Source organism: Myxocyprinus asiaticus, chromosome 38 (assembly GCF_019703515.2).
Source record: "Myxocyprinus asiaticus isolate MX2 ecotype Aquarium Trade chromosome 38, UBuf_Myxa_2, whole genome shotgun sequence".
Taxonomy (NCBI): Eukaryota; Metazoa; Chordata; class Actinopteri; order Cypriniformes; family Catostomidae; genus Myxocyprinus; species Myxocyprinus asiaticus.
Window position 1 is genome coordinate 6,308,760 of NC_059381.1, and position 18,399 is coordinate 6,327,158.

Sequence of the window (18,399 nt, forward strand, 5' to 3'; positions counted from 1 at the left end):
GCAGTGGGAGTGCTGATGTCATCAACGCTCGCCACATCACAGAGAGCCCCACTCAGTCAGAGATCTCTCTATCACACACACACACACAAAGTCTGACTCATATAACACACAAACACTCATACACACACAAACATGCATGCATGAACACACACAGACCGTTTCTCTTTCTTATTTATTCATTCATTTCATTCTGTCCTCTCTCTTCTGTTTCTCTTTTCATAAATACCTCTAAACGTTTTTTTAAAGGGATAACTCACACAAACAGGAAAATGCTATCATCAAAGGGACCTGACATGACCAATCATCGTTGACGTTGACAAACCTGATGCAAAACGAATAACGCCAATATGTTTGATTTGAGGGGAAGTTTTTACTTCACACAAAGCTAAAGACTTGTAATAGACCTTAGTCAGGGTGGATGACATACTTCATTTGAAATGAGACTGTGAGGGACAGAAGTGCAGTCAAAAAATGTATTATTGTGTTTACCCTAACTAAGGTCTTTATAGTCATATAAACAACTTTTTTGATAATTTAATGCTCATTTTTTTGGTCATTTTGGAGCTCGACAGTCCAAGGCCCCATTCACATTCATTACACAGATGAGCACATTCATAAACGTCGATCATCTCCTAACAAGGCCACATGTCAAGGTCTGGGTAGATTAGATGGTAAACAAACAATTAGTTCTCATAGTCAATGTGTTGAATGCAGGAGAAATGGGCAGGAGTAAAGACCTGAGCGACATTGACAAGGGCCACATTGTTATGGCCAGATGGCTGGGTCAGAACATCTCTGAAATAGCAAGACTTGTGGGGTGCTCCCGGTCAGCAGTGTCGAGTACCTACTGAAAAAGGTCAGTGGAGGGACAAACCACAAACGGCAACAGGGTGTTGGGTGCCCAAGGCTCATCGATGCATGAGGGCAACGAAGGCTATCCCGTCTGGTCTGAACCACAGACAATTTTAATGATGGTTACGGGAGGAATGTGTCACAACAAACAGTGCATCGCACCCTGCTGTGTATGGGGCTGCGTAACCGCAGACCGGTCAGAGTTCCCATGATGACCCCTGTCCACCATCGAAAGTGCCTACAATGGGCACATGAGCTTTAGAACTGGACCTTGGAGTAGTGGAAGAAGATCACCTTGTCCGATGAGTCCCGTTTTCTTTTTACATCACGTGGATGGCCACCTACATGTACACCGTTTACCTGGGGAAGTGATGGCACCAGGATGCATTGTGGGAAGATGACAAGCCGGTGGAGGGAGTGTGATGTTCTGGGAAATGTTCTGCTTGGAAACCCTGTGTCCGGCCATTCTCGTGGATGTCAATTTGACACGTGCCACCTACCTAAACATCGTTGCAGACCAGGTGCACCCCTTCATGGCAATGGTATTCCCTGATGGCAGTGGCCTCTTTCAGCAGGATAATGCACCCTGCCACACATTGTTCGGGAATGGTTTGAGGAACATGATGAAGAGTTAAAGGTGTTGCCTTGGCCTCCAAATTCCCCATATCTCAATCCGACTGAGCATCTGTGGGATGTGCTGGACAAACAAGTCCGATCCATGGCAGCTCCAGCTCGAAATGTACAGGACTTGAAGGATCTGCTGCTAATGTCTTGGTGCCAGATATCACAAGACACTTTCAGGGGTCTTGTAGAGTCCATGCCTTAGCGGGTCGGCGCTGTTTTGGCGGCACACGGAGGACCAACAGCATATTGGGCACATGGCCATAATGTTTTGGCTCACCAGTGTATATGGACAACAATTGACAGTCCATTCTTGAACAGTTGTTCTTTTGTGCTCACCTAAAGGAAGTCATACTGTTTTGAACAACACGAGGTTGAGTAAATAATGACAGAATCTTCAATTTTGGGTGAACTAAAATTCAGCATTTCAACACGTTTATCATTACACTGTTTTGTTTTAATTCTTTCATTATTCTAATTTTGCATTTCTAGTTTTCCTTTTTTATTTTATCCCCCTGTATCAGTATTTGTGTCCCTCATTCATGTTGGTGTATTCTGATCAAACACATTCTCTCTCTCTCTCTCTCTCTCACCATCACTGCTGTGTGAGCTGATTGATCTGACGTCCACAGATTCTTTCCTCCGGTCTTTGTGATGCATGGAATTACATTCTGAGTAAAAACAAGAGAGGAGATAAGGCAATGAGTGTGCACACACATACATACACTCACAGACATAACTATATGAATCATATACTCACAGACATACCTATATGAAAAATGTCTTATCTGATTACAGCTAACTAGCATCACTCATTTTCACCTACATCATCATCATTATCATTATAATTTACATCATGAGAAGCACAGCAGTCAGAAAAGCTCAGAATTTTTTTAGATGGATCATTTAGAAGGATAAAGATGACGATCATGGGGATCACACAGTGCGAGAAAACCAAATACTCCTATATATTCCATAAAATTGTAAGGAAAATAAAGACTACAAGTAATCATGAGTGGTGCCTGTCTGTGCAAAACTCGGCAGCATGGTACCAGGGTGTTGTGGGTGGTTGTCAGGGTGTTGCTATGCAGCTGGTTTAGCACATTGCTATGTGGTTGCTAGGGAGTTCTGGCTGGTTGCAAAGGCATTGCTATGTGGTTGCTAGGGTGTTCCAGGTGGTTGCCAAGGAGTTGCTATGCAGTTGCTAATATGTTCTTGGAGGTTTTTAGTGCATTGCTATGCTAGGGTTTTCTGGGTTGTTGCCAGGGGGTTGCTATACAGTTGCTGTGGTGTTCTGAGTGGTTATTAGCACACTGACATGTGGTTGATAAGGTGTTCTGGATGGTTGCCAGGGTGTTGCTATACAGTTGCTATTGTGTTCTGAGTGTTTTTAGCACATTGCTATGTCGTTGCTAGGGTGTTCTGGATGGTTGCCAAGGTGTTGCTATGCTGTTGGTTAGGTGTTTCTAGAGGTGTTTAATGCATTGCTATGCAGTTGCATGTGTGTTTTGTGTGGTTGCAGTGGCATTGCTCTGTAGTTGGTATGGTGTTTTGAGTGGTTTTTAGCACATTGTTGTGTGGTTGCTAGCGTGATCTGTATGGTTGCCAGGGTATTGCTATGCAGTTGCTTAGGTGTCCTAAGAGTTGTTTAATGCATTGCAATGCAGTTGCTAGAGTGTTCTGGGTGGTTACCAGGGTGTTGTAATGAAGTTGCTCTGGTGTTCTGAGTGGTTTTTAGCACATTGCTATGTGGTTGCTAGGGTGTTCTGGTTGGTTGCCAGGGTGTTGCTAAGCAGTTGCAAAGATGTTTTGGTTGGTTAACAGGGTGTTGTTATGCAGTTGCTAGGGTGTTCTGTTTGGCTGCCAGGGTGTTGTTATGCAGTTGGTATGGTGTTCTGAGTGGTTTTTAGCACATTGCTATGTGGTTACTAGGGTGATCTGGATGGTTGCCAGCGCATTGCTATGCAGTTGCTTAGGTGTTCTGGATGGTTGCCAGGGTGTTCTGGTAGGTTGCTAGTCTGTTGCTATGCAGCTACAAGGGTGTTTTGGGAGGTCTTAGTGCATTGCTATGTGGTTAGCTAACAAGATTACTTGATTCACATGACATTTTAATACTTAGGGTTTGTACAAATATAAGAAACAATAAAAGATATGTTTGCCTTAGCAAACACCATTAATGATGTGAAATGTTGACTGCGGTTACTCATTGTCTTGTGACACACATACATGCAAGCAAATACATTGGCAAGCAAATCGTTATGGCTAATTTTAACAGTCTGACAATCAAATGTCCCAGGGTGCACTGTAGCCATCTGTATACATTCACATCTCTCGCTCTCTCTTCCTTTCTCTCTATTTCTCAATGCAACACTGATCTGTGCATTTTCATTCTAAGTGAATCAACCTTTTGTTTGCTTCAAAGTAAAACAAATAAAATCTATAATATTGAATCCAGGGTTCCTATATCTTTTGACCAATGACTTTTAATTACTTTTCAATGAGTTTAATTGATTTCCAGCTTTTAGTGATTACTACATAAGGTCTAATTTACTGTAATAGAGTTTGCACTCACAAAGAGCAATCTGTAACCAATGAAATATGTCAGAGCTGAGGATAACTAAACATATTTCCGTGTCTTTTCGAGGCCTGAAAATCACAAGTTTAAAATTCCCTGATTTTTCAAGGTTTCCATGAGTGTGGGAACCCTGTCAATCATTTTGGATTTACACTGTGCTAGTAAAACAATAGTGCATAAGGTATTTCTAATGCAAACACAGTAAACAAATAAAAAATCACTAGGACAAAAGGGTCTGGTACCTGATTGTAAGAGTTCACCACAGAGCTTCTCTTCTCGGCTGAGTTTGTGAACCTGTAAACACAGATCTCAGATCAGCTCTTTCAGATGTGGGTGGTCCTTTGGGACAGAATAAGCAGCAATGTGGACCAGACTAACCAAATGGAACAGAGTATTGATCCTCAAAGTGTAGTACGCTCAAAATTAAAACATTTTGTAAGCGGCAAAGTTTTTAAGTGAATAACCACTTACATTTTGGTCTGCTCCTCGCACAATGCCGTTTTATGGCTTCAGAAGACATGGAATATAGCATATTATATGGACCAATTTTACTTCATGGTGCAGGAAATGACCCAAGCTGTATTTGAACTCGGGTTGCAAGCAACCAATAAATCGCAAATATTTCAGTAAATTTAAATTAAAGGTGCACTCAGTAAATTTTGTCTTTTGTCATCTTAGACTTACACTGACACCTAGCGGCTTGGATGCAGCATCATTTAATATCAATAGTTCCCTGTCTGACACTAGGGGTTCGATCTTGAGAGTCCCAATCACATTTGCTTAAAATAGAAAAGGCCAATGAAAATTGGCGAGTGGAATTTGCAAGCCACTCTCCGCCCCGGACATACGGGTATAAAAGGAGATGGCGTGCATCACTCATTCAGATTTTTTCTTCGGAGCCGAATGCATGTGTGTTCGTCCTCTCACTCTTTGCTACGCTGATGGTTTCTTCCGGCGCATATCAGCGGTCACCCTCACACTGTTGAGTGCTGTTTCCCCTGGGCGCTTCGGCAGCCTGAGTCTGCAGGTGCTAAAAGAGTATATTAGAAAGAGTATATTTCCTTCTAAAAGAGCTCGCGCAAACACTTGCCATCTTTTTAAAGATGTCCTTCCGTGTTTGCGCCACTGGATGTGGCTGTTATCTCTCCCCTTCGGATACCCATGAAATCTGCCTTGAGTGTCTGGGGCGGCAGCACGCCAAGGCGGCTTTCGTGGAAGGGTTATGCTCTCATTGCGAGAACATGCCCATGAGAACGTTGCGGTCGCGGCTCACTTCCTTCTTCATGAAGCAAGGAGTCACCGCAGCTGCTCCCCAACCCGGTCCGTCCTGGGCTGACACTCAGCCGGCCGGGTTGGCAAGCACCGCAGGCGATCTGAATGTGGACATGGGAGCGTTTCCATCGGCTCAACCTCTGCGGACCTCCCATCCCCCAGCATGCTTGTTCTGTCCGGACGAGCTGTCATGCAATGCAGGCGGTGTGCCTCAGGGTGGGTTTAATGGGTCGTTCGTGGCTCACGACGAGGATGAGCTTTCGGTCACGGCATCGGAGGGTGGGCTTCTGCTATCGGAAGCGGACGAATCTTCTGAGCTCCCGCCCACAGGTGGTAGAGCACAGGATGAGGTGGAGGCTGAGATGGCAGCCGTGCTTGCCCGGGCGGCTGCGAACATCGGGCTGAAGTGGAACCCTCCACCCTGCCCTGAGCGTTCGTGGCTGGATGATTGGTTTCTGGGCTCAGAGCGTGACTCACGGCCGCACCCGCCCCGGTGCCTTTCTTCCTGGAAGTGCATGAGGAGCTAACAAAGTCGTGGAAGGCACCTTTTACTGCCTGTACATGTTTTGCGGGCTTGTCCACTATGACTACCCTCGATGGCTGAGAGGCTAAGGGATATCTCGAGCTTCCCCAGGTAGAGCGCACCGTAGCTGTGCATTTATGCCCGCAGGGCACAGCCACCTGGTGCGACCGACAAAGGCTCCCTTACAAGGCCTGTAATTTCTCTTCCTCTTTAATGACGAAGGCTTACAAGGCCGCTTCCGCCCTGTATGCCATGGCCATCCTGCAGGTCTACAAGGCCAAGGTGCTAAAAGACCTGCACAAGGGTAGGACTGACCCAGGGCTGATGCAGGAACTGCACATTGTGACCGACCTCGCCTTACATGCAACAAAGGTCAGAGTGCACGCCCTGGGGCAGACGATGACCACGCTTGTGGTCCAAGAGCGGCACCTGTGGCTCAACCTTGCGGAGATGCATGACGCCGAGAAAGTCCACTTTTTTGATGCGCCCACCTCCCAAGGAGGGCTTTTTGGCGACACGTTGAGGATTTTGGCCATCAGTTCTCGACGGTGAGAAAGCAGACCGAGGCAATTAAACACATCCTGCTGCGGCGCGACCCAGCCAACTTCAGGGCACCGAGGTCCCGCAACCCGTCTGCTTCTTGCCAGAGCCATTCCCCTGCGGTGTCGGCCCTGTCTCCTGTACCATCGGAGCCCGCACGCCGGCATCAGAGAAAAAGATTCTCCCACGGGAAGTCGGCTCCACCTGCCTGTCAGCCGGCCCCCAAGAACCCCAGACGGGCTTCGAGGCGGTCCTGACATGGCCCGCCCAGGGATGAGGTGACCGCTCTTGACCGTTCTGGCCCGGGACATCTCTCCAGCCCCGCCATTGCCCCTGGGCCAGCGTGTGGTGAGTATGACATTGCCGAGTGCCCTCTGGGCCTCGGCACCCACATGGTCAATAAATGAGCAGTTTCCTCATTCCCTGGGCCAGCGCAATCACAATGGCCAGGCGCTGGAAGTCTTTCCGGTCAATCCCATTCCCTCGTTCTCCATCGAGAGACAGCCGGTAAACAGGTAAGTGTGCTGGTCTCTGGGGTCGCTCGCCCACCCCAGACACTGGCCACCATTGTGGGCTTGCGGAGTAGCACATCCCCCCTGGGCTGTCTTCCAGGTGGGGCGCCTGCTCTGCCTTGCCGTGAACCACAGTCTTCCCCCTGGTGCTGCTGTCACGGAGACTGGAGGCCTGGTTAGAGCTCTCCAGCCCCTCACGGTGGCTCATTAGGACGCTTCGCCTCGGCTACACGATCCAGTTCGCCAGATGCCCACCCCGGTTCAGTGGCATCCTCTCCACTATGGTGCAGGGCAAGGGTGCCTCCGTCCTTCAGGCGGAAGTTGCCACCCTTCTGGCGAAGGGAGCAATAGAGCCCGTCCCCGTAGCCAAGTTGCGCAAGGGCTTCTACAGCCCTTATTTTATCGTGCCCAAGAGAAGGGGAGGGTCACGCCCAATCTTGCACCTATGTGCCCTGAACAAGGACTTACACAGGCTTCCTTTCAGGTTGTTAATGCAGAAGCACATCCTAGCATCAGTACGACATCAGGATTGGTTTGTGGCCATCGACCTGAAGGACGTGTACTTTCACGTATCGATCCTTCCTCGACACAGACCCTTTCTTCGGTTTGCTTTCGAGGGACAAGCATACCAGTACAAGGTCCTACCCTTCGGTCTGTCCCTGTCCCCTCGCGTCTTTACCAAGGTCGCAGACGCTGCCCTGACCCCGCTAAGGGAGAAAGGCATATGCATTCTCAATTATCTTGATGACTGGCTAATCCTAGCTCACTCACTAGATCTATTGTGTGCACACAGGGATCTTGTGCTTCAGCACCTCGACCAACTTGGGCTTCAGGTCAACTGGGAGAAGAGTAAGCTCTCCCCTGTGCAGAGCTTCTCTTTTCTCGGAATGGAGTTGGACTTGGTCGCTCTCAGGGCACGTCTTACAACCGAACATGCCCAGTCAGTGCTGACCTGCCTGAAGACCTTCAGGCAGAAGATAGCGTTGCCAGTGAAACAATTTCAGAGGCTCCTGGGGTATATGGCATCCTCGGTGGTGGTTCTCCCCCTCGGGTTGATGCATTTGAGACTGCTTTAGCACTGGCTACAGACTCGAGTCCCAAGGTGGGCATGGTGCCACGGCACCCGGTGTGTGACCATCACACCACAGTGCCATCAGACTTTCAGCCCTTGGTCGGACCTGGCATTTCTACGGGCAGGTGTTCCCCTAGAGCAGGTCTCAAGGCACCTCGAACTCAGGCGTAGTGTTCAACGGGCAGGCAGTGTTGGGGCTCTGGACGGGGCCCCGCCTCCATTGGCACATCAACTGCTTAGAGTTGCTGGCAGTATTGCTGGCCCTGAGGAGGCTCCGGCCGTTGATTCAGGGCAAGCATGTGTTGGTCCGAACCGACAACACAGCAACCGTAGTGTACATATACCGCCAAGTCGGCATACGCTCGCATCGCATGTCGCAACTCGCCCGCTGCCTCCTCCTTTGGAGTCAGCAGACCTTGAAGTCTCTGTGAGCCACTCACCTTCCAGGCACCCTCAACCATGCAGCGGACGTGCTCTAATGGCAGGTAACACTCCGCAGGGAGTGGAGACTTCACCCCCACGTAGTCCAGCTGATTTGGGAGAGATTCGGGGAGGCACAAGTAGACCTGTTCACCTCCCAAGACTCCTCTCACTGCCCCCTGTGGTACTCCCTGTCCGAGGCCCAACTCGGCATGGATGCCTTAGCGCACAGCTGGCCTCGGGGGCTACGCAAGTATGCATTTCCTCCTGTGAGCCTCATTGCACAGACTCTGTGCAAAGTCAAGGAGGACGAGCAGCAATTCCAGTTCGTTGCGCCGTACTGGCCCAACCGGACTTGGTTCTCAGATCTGATGCTGCTGAGAGTAGCACCTCCCTGGCGCATTCCCCTGAGGCAGGACCTTCTCACTCAGGGGCAAGGCATGTTCCATCACCCGCGGCCAGACCTCTGGAATCTCCATTTCTGGCCCCTGGATGGGACGCAGAAACCTAGCAGGGGAAGACACACAGAGAAACGCCGCTGGGTCTGTGCTGTCTTTTCTTCAGGAAGGGCTGGAGAAAAGGCTGTTTCCCTCTACCCTGAAAGTGTATGTGGCTGCCATAGCAGCTCACCACGATACACTGGACAGCAATCCCTCATGACAGCGTGACCTGATCAACAGGTTCCTCAAAGGCACGAGGAGATTGAATCCTCCTAGACTGCGCCTGATCCCCTCTTGGGATCTCTCTGTGATCCTACCTGCCCTACAGAGAGCCCCGTTTGAGCCCCTTGAGCAGGCCGAGCTCAGCACTCTGTCTCTGATGTCGGCCCTCCTGGTGGTGCTCACTTCCATCAAGAGGGTGGGGGACCTGCAGGCACTCTCTGTTACCAGCGAATGCCTGGAGTTCGGGCCGGCACACTTTCACGTGATCTTGAGACCCCGGCCCGGTTACATGCCCAAAGTTCCCACCACTCCTTTTTGGGACCAGGTGGTGAACCTGCAAGCGCTCCCTTCAGAGGAGGAAGACCTGGCCATGTCATAGCTGTGTCCAGTTCGTGCCCTGCGCATCTATCTGGACTGCACGCAGAGCTTTAGATGCTTGGAGGAGCTCTTTGTCTATTCTGGAGGACAGCAGAAGGGGAAAGCTGTCTCCAAGCAGAGGTTGGCCCATTGGATTGTGGATGCCATTTCTCTCGCGTACCAGTCTCAGGACTTGCCGTGCCCCTTGAGAGTCTGGGCACACTCCACAAGAGGCGTGGCGTCCTCCTGGGCACTGGCAAGGAGAGCCTCTCAAGCAGACATATGCAGTGCTGCGGTTTGGGCTACGCCCAATACCTTTGCGAGGTATTATAACCTACGCATAGACCCGGTTTCGACCCGAGTGTTACGCGGTAACAGCAGGTAGACCGGGCGGCTGGTTGAGTGTACTGCTTGCATTGCGCCTTTCCCCTTTTTCAAAGATGATAATGTGCGCTTTTTGTCCACAACAGTTCCCCTTACCGGTGAACTCCGGACGCCTCTTTAATTCTTTAGCACCGTCCGGTGATGAACTCGGCAGAGGAGTAACGCCATCAGGCCCAGTACTAGTGCTATTCCCCTTTTCAGGTGAGCCCGTGTGCTTGGGCTCAGTGCTCCATGTATGGTGATTCCCCTTAGGTAATCCCGTATGATGAGTTTCCACTGTTCGGTTTCCCCCTTAGGTGAAATCTGTGTTTCCCCTCGTCAGAGCTTTCTCTGTCTCGGCCACTGTGCTGCGTACCCTCTCTGTAGATAGGGTCCTCCTGTGGTATCATTCCATATATGTACTTCCCCGTTGGTAAGTCCATGTGAGGTATGCTCCACATGTTAACCTCCCTCCGGCAGGATGTGGTCTCCATAGCGCTCTCCTTCCTGGAGAGGGAAGAGCAGTTCCCAGCGCTATTCTAGAAAATGCTCGGCGGGATATTGCTTAACAGCAAATTAAGAAAGGTACCGCCAGTAGCCTACTTGGGTAAGTGCCCTCTCCCCCCTTAACGGGACTAGGGAGATGCCTTAACTAACTCGCTGGAAGGTCACGACATGGTTGAGCGCTCGCTGCGAGGCATGCAGCAGCTTGCCCGTGTCCACTCTTCCGTGCCTCGTGACACAGATCAGCGCCTGCTGCGTTTCCTATAGGAACCCCTAGTGTCACTACATCGACACAACATCGAGTGAGTGACAGACAGGGAACATCTTGGTTACTGATGTAACCTCTGTTACCTGATGGAGGGAACGAGACATTGTGTCCCTCAAGCCGCGGCGCTGAACCTGCCACTGACATGGCCGGGACTCTCTATCGGCTCCTCAGCATAAATCTGAATGAGTGATGCCCGCCATCTCCTTTTATACCCCTATGTCCAGTGCGGAGAGTGGCACGCAAATTCCATTCGTCAATTTTCATTGGCCTTTTCTATTTTAAGTAAAGGTGATTGGGGCTCTCAAGATCGAACCCCTAAAGTCACTACATCGACACAACGTCTCGTTCTCTCCATCAGGGAACAGAGGTTACATCAGTAACCAAGACGTTTTCAGTTTCAGATGCCATTGTAGAAAAATCAGCCATGATTACTTTAATCAATGAGTGAAAGTGTCAAATAACAGGATGGTTACTGAGATTAAGCGAGTAGTATTCGGCTGGTCATGTGATTCTAACATGGCAGCCCCCATGTGTGGACCCTCTCCATGTAGAATAAAACAGCTTTTATTAGGTTACTTATATGACTGGAGTCTTCATTTTAATGTGATTTAATGATTTCCTACATACATTACAAAATTACAGTTTGTGTCTTTAGGAGTTAAACTTTTTTAATGAGGAAAAAAATTCTGAGTGCACCTTTAAATTAATTTGTATTTAAATTAAGTATAAATTAAGTGTATGTGTCATTGGAAATGTCCAATGAATAAAGCAACAGCTATTTCACACATGCGTCTGTGTGTCTCGTTCTCGCAGAGCATACTGATCGGCAGCTGCAGTTAATGCTAGAACTATCAGCTACAGTTAATGCTAGAACTATCAGCAGGGTTTAGACCTGAGCCTGTGGAGGTTATTAATAACCCCGACGCCTGGTTGGCTCCCTGACAATAACCTGTCAAGATGGATAGTTCAGCATAGCTAACACTTCTGCCCGTTGCTGCCCCCATGGGCCCTGCACACTCACAAATTTGGCGCTAATTTGAGAGCTCTATTAATAGGGGAACATTACATTAGCTGAGTCAACATATATTGGATACCGATTGTTTGAAAGCAATAGAGCTGGAATTTTATAAAGTTGCATCTGAATCATAATGAAAACATTACCTAAAAGCAAATTAGTAACATACCTGTCTATGGTTGTCACTATAAGCCCTCTTGATGGACACAAAATGGCGGATTTTCCTGGAAGGTGAAAAAACAAAATGTATTAAGAACACATGGTTTGCATTTAAATGATTTAGCCTTCTATCCCTGAAAATGTATTCATATTAGTACTAGTACAGACAAGAAGAAACTGCTTTCGCAACAATTTATTTGTCTTTTTTGACGATCATGTGACTTACCCTCCTTGGCCAATCACAGGAGTGATTCTCACATATTGCTGAATACTGTCACCAGACTTCTTCCGTGAGAAACAGACCCCCTGCCATTCCTAAACCCCCCCACCCCACACACATTGAAAAAAAAAGAAAGTATTTTTCAGACCCCATTGGGAAAGTATTATTACACTTATAAAAGGTGGTACACAGCTTATTAAAGTGCAGCATTATAGTACTGGTTAATTCTGACACTCATTAATGTATATTGCTCTGTGACTGGCTGACCTTTCCTTTCTTGATGCAGGTGTTGATGGTGTCCAGCAGGTCGGCGCTGTTTTTGTCACTCTTGGGCAGTTCGGTCAACTCTTTACCAATCAGCTCTCCTTTGTGGTAGCCCATCATCTTTTCAAATGCTGGATTTACATACTAAACACACACATTTAAAAAAAATGATTAAACTGACAGTAGATCAATTAGTACTACTGTAAAAAAAACAACAACATAATGTACACTATTATTTTGTACTCTAGCACTGAGATAGGATTTTGTTACAATTCCTAACCAATACATTGATGACAATTATATGTATGTAATATAGCATTCATATAATTTAGATTTAATTAAGTATCGATATTTTAATTTGTTTTTGGTTTTCATAATAAATGCAACATTTGAAGAACATTGCATGATATTCTTAATGGTAAAATTTGCTATAGTGCATCTGCATAGATCTGAGATGCTCTGCGTAGATTTAAACAATGGTGGTTCACTTTAGTTTACGGAATTCCCTATTTCCTCTGCCAAGCACTCTACTGCATAAAGGGGCAGTCCTTATAAGGATGTCACTTTGAAACAAAGTGATACAAAGGGGCAAATTCACTAATCAGTTGCGTGGTATTTCAACGCAAAAACTTATTCCGGGTTCAATACAAGTTAAGCTCAAATCAACAGCATTTATGGCATAATATTGATTAATGCAAAAAAATAATTTCAACTTAATTTCCTCCTTTTCTTTAGAAAAGCAGAAATAGAGGTTACAGTGAGGCACTTGCAATGGAAGTGAATGGGGCCAATTTTTTAGGATTTGAATGCAGAAATGTAAAGCTTATCATTTTTATTAAGGCATTTACATTAATACTTCTGTTAAAACTTGTGCATCATTTGAGCTGTAAATTTTTTTAAAGGCATTACATCAGCATAGTAACAAAGTTGTAAAACTGGATATAACTTTACATAAAAAAGGTTAATAAGCTATATTATCACACTAAAATCCTGTTAACACTCATATTAGCTGCATTTCCATCCAACTATTTTTATGCGCATTTTGAAAATGTGCATAAGATATCCTGAATGGAAACGCATGACATCCGAATAAACTCTCAAAATTTTCACAAAATTTAATGCACTATGAGGAGGTGGATTTTCTAGAGTTTCGCATTAGTTAAAATGCACATTAAAGTGATGGAAACGGCTTATTCGCATGAACGATGTTGTGTCATGACCATTTGTAATGCGTGATGGCAATGCGCTCGTCGGATGGTATATGTGTAAGAGCTTGACGTGACTGGCTCAACGAACGGCCTGACCGTGGCACACAATTCTTCAACCATAGCCCTGGTTAGTCAAAAGTGCCCAGATTCTCAGTAAAATGGGTCCTCACAATCCACCAGAACTTTTGAGTGTGGCACTCCCAGGTATATGGCTCTCATTATGTGCGCTTATTCTGCAACGTCTTCTGGCAGCATTTAAGAACATAATGAACAATTGCTTTATTACAGCAAATACAATTCTCCCCAAAGCAAAGAGGTCGTTCAGCTGCTCCATGACAAAAATGACAGGCTCCCTCAAGATAATGCGCATTTACAGTTCATGGAAACACGCAATGTTTCGCATTTTCTTTAGTCGAATTTTCAGAAATGTGCATAAAAATGCTAAACATTTAGATGGAAACCCAGCTATTGTTTATGTCCTCTGACTATACTTTTGAAACAGATTGGCCCCATTCACTCCCATTGTAAGTGCCTCACTGTAACCCATATTTAACTTTTTTAAAGAAAAGGAGGGACAAGTCAAAATATTTTTTTGGTACTCAACATTATGACACAAATACTATCAATTAAAGTTAACTTGTATTGAACCCGGAATATTCATTATAGCAGGCAGAATCAGTGCTGAAATAACATTGCATCATGAGTATTTAACACAAACAAACCTACTTTATATGTGCCCATTATTGATTCTGCTTTATTCACAAAACTCTTGCCTGGCACCATTAACATCATGCTATTACCGCCTGAGGAAAGCAGGTGGTAAACTAATAAATGCTATAGCGTTCAGAACTAGCCCGCAAAATCGGAATTATGCTGTGCAATCTGCATCGAGTTTGCGGCCGCGTTTGCGCCGTTACCTGATTTGCATAATTATTTTAGTGAATCAAGTGCTAAACCAGCACGGTCAGCACATGCAAATAAACAGCGCTTTTACCAGCCACAATTCTTTCTCAATGAATTCCCCAGCATTACATCGTCTTAATGACATGTAAGCAAAGTCCAATTGGAAATTCAGCTTGGATCCCAAAACTCACTTGTATGACACGATCTTCACTGCTGATCTCTACAGCTTCCTGACACTGTTCTAACGCAGTAAACACTGAGTTACAAGCCCTGCAAGAACAGCAACACGAACAAATGTTAAAGGTTTTGTGACTTTCACACCAGTGTAGTCTTCAGTTCAGGAATTAAAGTTAATGTTTTGGGACTTACCTTAGTTTGAACTGAGCGCGCACCTCGCCATGCTCTAACTGGATTAACTCATTATAGCACGCTGATACACTGCTGTTCTCCACATACCTCTGAGAGAGAGAGAGAGAGAGAGAGAGAGAGAGAGATACAGTATCTGTTTCTTACATCGTTGCATATAGCAGAGGTTCTCAACCAGTTTTGCTTCAGGGCTCAGATTTTACATTGGACATCAAGTGGCAACCCAACACAATACAAAAATGGTTATATTATAACTTTGGGTATTCAGGTATTATAAACCTCCTTAAGTTGAGTGGACATGTGTAGTATCTGTTTCAGAGTAACGTGGAGTAAAATACTCACTCTGGAGAAGCCAGCAGAGAGAAGAGGGAGAACAGATGGCTCTTCCTGATCAGTGGGACTGAGAAAGAGAGAGAGGAAGAACATGATGGCAGCACGTAACACATGGATAATGGATCAGTGTGTTTTGAGTTTATCTGAGGTCTTACATTTGTGGCACCACTGCTAAAACGACTGTGTGCTCAGAAGGCTTGGTCACTCGAATCATCCTAATCAATAACACACAAGGCAAACATTACAATTACACAAACATGACAAAATCATATAAATAGATATATTAAAGTACACAGCAATATATGAATATAACTCCTCAAGGAAGTTTAAAGGAATGATCCAGGTTTAATGCAAGTCAAGGTCTATGTACAGCATCTGTGGTATAATGTCTTTTACAACAGAAAATTATTTTTGATTCGACTCTCTGTTGAACTTACAACTGAAGTCTAAGGGCCGGGGTAAAGTACTCTAGAGGTTTTAAAAAGTAATTTTTCTTCAAGCATTTATTTTAATTCTTCTGTACCATTTTTTATTTTATTTTTTTCTGTTAAGGCTGTTCTGTGCCTGGTCAAAATTTTGTGTAAGACCCAATGCCGCATAAAAGCTAGCCTAAATTAAGTCTGGTCTGACCCACATCAGCCCATAGTATCAAAGGCAGTTCTGATGCTTCTTTGTTCCTGTGTAAATGAAATGTAGCAGCAGAGCAGCCTTAGACTTTGTTGTTGTCATCATAGAGCATATATTTCATAAATTATAGTTTAATATTTAAAATAATAATTTCATCTTTTCATTTAATATTTCTATATTCATCATTTTATATGTGAAAGATTAATCTCAAAATATTATTTATGCAATTCTAATTGCTGTGTAAATACACTGTAAAAAAATTCAGTTATATTTATGGTAAAATATCGGCAGCTGTGGCAGAAATGTACTGTAAAAAAATACAATGACCAAGTTTCTGGGCTTTACAGGCTATCATTTTGATGCCTGTATATTTTACAGTTCACTACTGTTTATATTATTAAATTATATAAATGTAATATACAAAGCTTCTGGAACTACAAAAGTGTGCTTTTCACTTTCAAATGTATGTTAATCACTGTAGTGACTACAAAAGGCCACATGATGACTTAAAGTTCATTAAGAGTGGCCCTTGCAGGAGCAATAATTAATACACGTAGAGATAATGCACAATGTTACTCACACAAACACAAAACACCATCAGGGTAACACATGTGATGCAATAAACATGAACAAAACTACAAAATATAACACCCCAAAGGACATAACTGGATTTAAAAATAAGAAACATAACTATTCCCATAAAATATAATGAAATGTGATGGGTCATGCGGGGACTTCTGGGAATGCTAGATTATTGTTTTTCACTGTAACTTTAACAATAGTGTATTGATAACACAGTATTACATGTATTCTCCTGTTAAACATACAGTTGTGCTCAAAAGTTTGCATACCCTTGGAGAACTGGTAATATATGTACCATTTTTAAAGAAAACATGAGTGAGCAGGCAAAACACATTTCTTTTATTTCTTATGGGATTCATATTCAACTGTAGGTTATAACAGAATAGCACAATCATAAAACAAAACATGGCAACAAAGAAAAAAATGAAATGACCCCTGTTCAAAAGTCTGCATACCCTTAGTTCTTAATACTGTGTATTGCCCCCTTTAGCATCAATGACAGCATGCAGTCTTTTGTAATAGTTGTCTATGAGGCCCCAAATTCTTGCAGGTGGTATAGCTGCCCATTCGTCATGGCAAAATGCCTCCAGGTCATGCAAAGTCTTTGGTCGTCTTGCATGAACTGCACGTTTGAGATCTCTCCAGAGTGGCTCGATGATATTAAGGTCAGGAGACTGTGATGGCCACTCCAGAACCTTCACCTTCTTCTGCTGTAACCACTGGAGGGTCAACTTGGCCTTGTGCTTAGGGTCATTGTTGTGCTGGAAAGTCCAAGAGTGTCTCATGTGCAGCTTTCATGCAGAAGAATGCAAATTGTCTGCCAGTATTTTCTGATAACATGCTGCATTCATCTTGCCATCAATTTTCACAAAATTCCCCATGCCTTTAGAGCTCACACATCCCCAAAACATCAGTGAGCCACCACCATGCTTCACAGTGGGGATGGTATTCTTTTCACTATAGGCCTTGTTGACCCCTCTCCAAACATAGCACTTATGGTTGTGACCATAAAGCTCTATTTTGGTCTCGTCACTCCAAATTACAGTATGCCAGAAGCTGTGAGGCGTGTCAAGGTGTTGTCGGGCATATTGTAACTGGGCTTTTTTGTGGCATTGGCACAGTAAAGGCTTCTTTCTGGCAACTCGACCATTCAGCTCATTTCTGTTCAATTATCGTCGTATTGTGCTCCTTGAAACAACCACACCATCTTTTTCCAGAGCAGCCTGTATTTCTCCTGAGGTTACCTGTGGGGTTTTCTTTGTATCCCGAACAATTCTTCTGGCAGTTGTGGCTGGAGTCTTTCTTGGTCTACCTGACCTTGGCTTAGTATCAAGAGATCCCCGAATTTTCCACTTCTTAATAAGTGACTGAACAGTACTGACTGGCATTTTCAAGGCTTTGGATATCTTTTTATATCCTTTTACATCTTTATAAAGTTCCATTGCCTTGTTACGCAGGTCTTTTGACAGTTCTTTTCTGCTCCCCATGGCTCAGTATCTAGCCTGCTCAGTGCATCCACGTGAGAGCTAACAAACTCATTGACTATTTATACACAGACACTAATTGCAATTTAAAAAGCAACAGGTGTGGGAAATTAAACTTTAATTGCCATTTAAACCTGTGTGTGTCACCTTGTGTGTCTGTAACAAGGCCAATCGTTCAAGGGTATGTAAACTTTTGATAAGGGCCATTTGGGTGATTTCTGTCATCATTATGATTTAAAAAGGAGCCAAACAACTATGTGATAATAAATGGCTTCATATGATCACTATCCTTAAATAAAAGATGATCAGTCATATTTTCAAAATCAATGCCAAAATTTCACAATTTCTGCCAGGGTGTGCAAACTTTTGAGCACAACTGTAATATAGATTTGGTAACACTTTATTTTACAGTGTCCTTCCTATACATATTACATGTACTGACTATAGTAATAACAGAAAATTATGCATAATTACAAGCAACTAACCCTAAACCAAACCCTAACCCTAAACCTACAGTAAGTACATGTTGTTAATTAATATTACTCAGTACTTACTTGTGTAATTACACTGTAACAAGGGTACTGTAAAATAAAGTGTGACCATACATTTTTACCTTAAATTATACATTTTACATTCTTTTACCGTTTAAGTTATGGATATTTTTTACAATGTGCATTTCAGTTATGACAACTCTCGG

At 44.7% G+C, this 18,399-nt stretch overlaps 1 protein-coding gene across 2 annotated transcripts in view; it reads right to left on the bottom strand.

Annotated features, from left to right (window-relative positions):
• Window positions 1-18,399, bottom strand: part of LOC127428678 (high affinity cAMP-specific and IBMX-insensitive 3',5'-cyclic phosphodiesterase 8B-like) — a 70,957-nt gene that overhangs the window by 12,463 nt on the left and 40,095 nt on the right. For both annotated transcript variants that reach the window (XM_051677191.1, XM_051677190.1), the window contains exons 4-12: window positions 15,165-15,224; window positions 15,019-15,076; window positions 14,680-14,768; window positions 14,502-14,580; window positions 12,203-12,343; window positions 11,942-12,030; window positions 11,726-11,780; window positions 4,291-4,342; window positions 2,067-2,144 (exon numbers count right to left, since the gene is read on the bottom strand). In XM_051677191.1, the coding sequence (XP_051533151.1) occupies window positions 2,067-2,144; window positions 4,291-4,342; window positions 11,726-11,780; window positions 11,942-12,030; window positions 12,203-12,343; window positions 14,502-14,580; window positions 14,680-14,768; window positions 15,019-15,076; window positions 15,165-15,224 (701 nt within the window). The remainder of the gene's footprint in view (window positions 1-2,066; window positions 2,145-4,290; window positions 4,343-11,725; window positions 11,781-11,941; window positions 12,031-12,202; window positions 12,344-14,501; window positions 14,581-14,679; window positions 14,769-15,018; window positions 15,077-15,164; window positions 15,225-18,399) is intronic.